The 5,101-nt window shown below is 52.9% G+C and overlaps 1 protein-coding gene across 1 annotated transcript; it reads left to right on the top strand.

The window, feature by feature from the left end:
* The first annotated feature begins 2,767 nt into the window (after window positions 1–2,767).
* Window positions 2,768–3,989, top strand: RXFP4 (relaxin family peptide/INSL5 receptor 4). The gene has a single exon (XM_010368102.1). It carries the CDS (start codon window positions 2,783–2,785, stop codon window positions 3,902–3,904), a length of 1,122 nt encoding a protein of 373 aa, XP_010366404.1. The 5' UTR covers window positions 2,768–2,782; the 3' UTR covers window positions 3,905–3,989.
* Window positions 3,990–5,101: the final 1,112 nt, after the last annotated feature.

Genomic DNA, 5,101 nt, shown 5'->3' with positions numbered 1-5,101 from the left:
CCTCAGGGTTCGTGATGTAGTGGCAAAGACTCCTGTTCTAGGAGTCAAAAGACTTTTGTCTCAAACCCTGACTCTACCGTCACCTCCCTGGTGGTCTTGGGGCAAATCACTCTCATTCTACATAAAATAAGAAGTTGAGCCGGGCGCGGTGGCTCAAGCCTGTAATCCCAGCACTTTGGGAGGCCGAGACGGGCGGATCACGAGGTCAGGAGATCGAGACCATCCTGGCTAACACGGTGAAACCCCGTCTCTACTAAAAATACAAAAACTAGCCGGGCGAGGTGGCGGGCCCCTGTAGTCCCAGCTACTCGGGAGGCTGAGGCAGGAGAATGGCGTAAACCCGGGAGGCGGAGCTTGCAGTGAGCGGAGATCCGGCCACTGCACTCCAGCCCGGGCGACAGAGCGAGACTCCGCCTCAAAAAAAAAAAAAAAAAAAAAAAGAAGTTGAACGAGATGGTCTGAAAGATCCCTTCCATCTAAAAAGTTTATTATTTTCTATGAAGAGTGTGACTATATTTTTTGTTTTTGTCTCCTGGCATCAAGCACAGTGCCTGGCACACAGTAAGGGTTCAGGGAATGCTGTGATTAGTGAATGCATGAACGAAATGCTAGACAAATGAAGTTCTTAGACACGGCCAGCTGGTGGCATCACCTCTCCACATAACCACAAGGGGGTGTTGCTAGTCTCAGACCAAGGGAAAGGCTTAGGACTAAAAACGATAAAAAGGTAAAGAAATGATTGGAGGACCAGATATTTGAAATGAATAGCACAACCCTGGAATTCTGGTCTACTTTCTTTTCTCTAAGTCAATAAAGAAAATAAGTCCAAAGCATTAAGCAGTTTTTGTTGTTTTTTATTTATTTATTTTTTGGGGGGAGATGGAGTCTCACTCTGTCGCCCAGGCTGGAGTGCAGTGGCATGATCTCAGCTCACCAAAATCTCCACCTCCCAGTTCAAGTGATTCTCCTGCCTCAGCCTCCTGAGTAGCTGTGATTACAGGCACCCGCCACCATGCCTGGCCAATTTTGTATTTTTAGTAGAGACAGGCTTTCTCCATGTTGGTCAGGCTGGTCTTGAACTCCCAACCTCAGGTGATTCGCTCACCTCAGCCTCCCAAAGTGCTGGGATTACAGGCATGAGCCACCTTGCCCGGCCAAGCGGTTATCTTAACTGCCAGATTAGCAAGGTGATTCTGGGTGGGCAGAGGAGTAGACATGGCCCCGAGAGACAGTGACAACACAGTCACACAGGAGCAGCCACAAGGCCAGGAGGTAGCCTGTGGGGCTCACCTGACCTCAGGCTGGGCACTCTCCTTCTGCCACCCCCTTTATACTCATCCCTGGTTCGAAAGCCCCAATATATTGGCACCCAGCCTGGATCACTCTCACCTCTGGGTTTCTCCTATGTGTTCACAAAGCCCACTGCTGATTTATTGTTGCAAAGGGCCCCTCTCTTCCCTCCGCACTCCAAGGGAACTGAACATCGAACGTTATCTTAATTAGCTGGCAGAGGACAAGAAGGGGCTGAATATATTGGAAACCTTGAGAAAGCCTTACTCGTTTATCTACCCGCCTCCTGCCTTCTCTTTGTCCCCATCACAGCTCCTTCTGCAGTAGGTAGAGATGTAGGCAATGAAAGGGGAGGGCCCAGTGAAGCATTTTTTTTTTCCAGTTATGATTGAGATCATGGGGAGACAGGATGAGGTGTGGTGAGGGTGTATCTCAGGATCCTTAGCTCTGACATGCGGTTTGCAGGAGAAAGTAGGGGGACCGCTGAGCTCTGTCCAGACTAGAGCAGGAAAGGAAGAAAGGGCGGCGATAGAGGTTAGCAGGAATATTTAATTATCAGGAGCAGGAACAGAACTGAGGGCATGCCCAGGTCCATGCAGGCCCTCACAGGCCCAGTGTTCCCAGCGGGGAGGAAACAGGAAGCTGTGACTTCCTCTCTCTTTTCCCTCCCTGCTCTTAGCCTCAAGGTTACTGCTGCTGAGATGAATTCCAACCTGTTTTAGTTGGCACTGTTCCCTGGGCACGGTAATAGCCTCTCAGTACCCTTCTGCCACAAACACCTCAAACTTCTCCTTTGAAATAATATTCATACAAATTGCTATTTCACACGTATTCTCTCATTTCATCATGCCACTCTTGTGAAGCAGACTTACCTGAAAATTTTAAGCAAGAAAACAGGTTTATGGGAGTGAAGTAACTCTCCCAGTCACATGGCTAGTGAGTAGCAGGTCTGGGACTCCGTAGCCTCTGCTCTTTCCTCTCTTGGACACCCATGCTGATTCCCTGCCTCTATGCCACCTCCCAGGCCCCTTCCTTTGGGCCTCAAGGGAACACTTTCTGCAGAGGAGGGAGGCCTCTGCACGCTGTTAGGAACAGAGGCAGCTCTAGTTTGGTTCCTGTTATCTCTGGGATGGGGAACCTCCAGCTCTCTCCCTGGGGTGGAGGCTTGGGGCTGCCCTCCATAGTGAGGTAACTCTCCCTTCTCCCCTCCCTCTCTGCCATTTAGAGTCCCTCTTACAGGCAGGCGCATGCGCATGTACCCAGGCTCTGCCTCGCCCTGCCCCACCCACCACCAATCTTGACCAACAGGGAGGTGGTGGGTTGTCCTTTCCATACCCCTCCCTCTGAGGTGTGGGCGCGGACTAGGGCTCGCCAGAGGCCCCAGAGGACCTAGTTCTAGAGCCTTCTGCCTAGAGCCTTCAGTGGCCTCTGCCAGTCTGGCAGATACTTGCAGACCTCTCTTCTCAGCGCCACCAATCTCTGATGCCCTGCGATGCTCACACTCAATACTTCTGCCTCTCCACCCGTGTTCTGGGCCAATGCCTCCGGAGGCAGTGTGCTGAGTGCTGATGATGCTCCGATGCCTGTCAAATTCCTAGCCCTGAGGCTCATAGTTGCCCTGGCCTATGGGCTTGTGGGGGCCGTTGGCTTGCTGGGAAATTTGGCGGTGCTGTGGGTACTGAGTAACTGTGCCCGGAGAGCCCCTGGCCCACCTTCAGACACCTTCGTCTTCAACCTGGCTCTGGCGGACCTGGGACTGGCACTCACTCTCCCCTTTTGGGCAGCTGAGTCGGCACTGGACTTTCACTGGCCCTTCGGAGGTGCCCTCTGCAAGATGGTTCTGACGGCCACTGTCCTCAACGTCTATGCCAGCATCTTCCTCATCACAGCGCTGAGTGTTGCTCGCTACTGGGTGGTGGCCATGGCTGCGGGGCCAGGCACCCACCTCTCACTCTTCTGGGCCCGAATAGCCACTCTGGCAGTGTGGGTGGCGGCTGCTCTGGTGACGGTGCCCACAGCTGTCTTCGGGGTGGAGGGTGAGGTGTGTGGTGTGCGCCTTTGCCTGCTGCGTTTCCCCAGCAGGTACTGGCTGGGGGCCTACCAGCTGCAGAGGGTGGTGCTGGCTTTCATGGTGCCCTTGGGCGTCATCACCACCAGCTACCTGCTGCTGCTGGCCTTCCTGCAGCAGCGGCAACGGCGGCAGCAGGACAGCAGGGTCGTGGCCCGCTCTGTCCGCATCCTGGTGGCTTCCTTCTTCCTCTGCTGGTTTCCCAACCATGTGGTCACTCTCTGGGGTGTCCTGGTGAAGTTTGACCTAGTGCCCTGGAACAGTACTTTCTATACTATCCAGACATATGTCTTCCCTGTCACTACTTGCTTGGCACACAGCAATAGCTGCCTCAACCCTGTGCTGTACTGTCTCCTGAGGCGGGAGCCCCGGCAGGCTCTGGCAGACACCTTCAGGGATCTGCGGTCGAGGCTGTGGCCCCAGGGCGGAGGCTGGGTGCAACAGGTGGCCCTAAAGCAGGTAGGCAGGCGGTGGGTCGTGAGCAACCCCCCGGAGAGCTGCCCTTCTACCCTGCTCACCAACCTGGACAGAGGGACACCCGGGTAAAGGGCGCAAGCTGAACACGCTCCTCTTTCTGAGATCCACCAAGTGTAGGATCATCGAGTCCTGGGGAGAAGCTGCCCTCTCTGCCAGGCTGCAGCGCCCGCAGGGAAAAGTCTGATCTTTGATCCCCAACTCTGGGTGTGGTGAATGGGGGAGGCGGGGGCCCAGATCAGAGCTGGGTGTGACAAAGCTTAAGTCTTTATTTGGAGATGGGAAAGAAGAGGATCTGAGAATAAACCTCTGGATTATCCACAAATTGTCTTGACCTTTTATCCCAGTTCCACCTCCAGTGCAGTATGGAACAAAAGGATTCATTGCTCCATTTCTGCCTTCTGCAAAAATATCTAGAAAAACTTCCCTAAGGGTTCTAGGCTAATGAATCAGAGGTCAGTGCCCCGTCCCTCTGTACCCACTCCCCACCTCAAAACAGGGTATCCCTTGTCTTTCTCCAGTATCAAGGCCAAAAATGTCTGCTTCCCCTGTCCCCACTTTACCATCTCAGTGGTGACCACAGAAACTTGCTGCCCACAGAGGCCTCAGCTGCAAAAACTGTAGTTCCCCTGAAGGGATGCCAGGTGTGGGGTACTGCTGGAATTCCCAGCACCTGCCAGGCCCTGGGTGTAAAACCCTGGTGCTGACAGAGCGCCTGTGTGTCTCCCCTTGTATCAGGATTTGAAAGAAGTGAAGATAATGACAAATCAAAGACATGGGGGGCGCGGGGTGAAGGGAGGTGAGAGATTAAAAAGGGGAGGGGGCTGGGAGAACAGGCTGCAGGTAGAGCCAGAAAAGCGGAGACCTCAGAAAGTGGTGCTACTCTTCCTGCCTGCCCCAAATGCAAAGCCCAGAGTATCAATTTGAGTGTCAGAGCACCTGGATTCACACCTTTACCTCCAGCACATTACTTTACCTTTTTGTACCTCACTGTTCTCAACTGTAAAATGGGCTACTGAAGATTTAACAGTGAAATACACTGTTAGCTATTATTTATTTATTTATTTTGTTTTTTTGAGACAAGAGTCTCGCTCTGTCGCTCAGGCTGGAGTGCAGTGGCATGATCTCAGCTCACAGCAACCTCCGCTTCCCGGGTTCAAGCGATTCTCCTGCCTCAGCCTCCCGAGTAGCTGGGACTACAGGCTCCCACTACCACGCCCGGCCGATTTTTTTTTTTTTTTTTTTTTTTTTTTTTTTTTTTTTTTGAGA

Source organism: Rhinopithecus roxellana, chromosome 8 (assembly GCF_007565055.1).
Source record: "Rhinopithecus roxellana isolate Shanxi Qingling chromosome 8, ASM756505v1, whole genome shotgun sequence".
Classification (NCBI taxonomy): Eukaryota; Metazoa; Chordata; class Mammalia; order Primates; family Cercopithecidae; genus Rhinopithecus; species Rhinopithecus roxellana.
The sequence above is the reverse complement of the archived record's forward strand: the minus strand, read 5'-3'. Positions and strand labels throughout refer to the sequence as shown.

Excerpts from the sequence above, each read along its gene's own strand:
- RXFP4 (XM_010368102.1), top strand. The coding sequence starts at position 2,783 with ATGCTCACACTCAATACTTCTGCCTCTCCACCCGTGTTCTGGGCCAAT.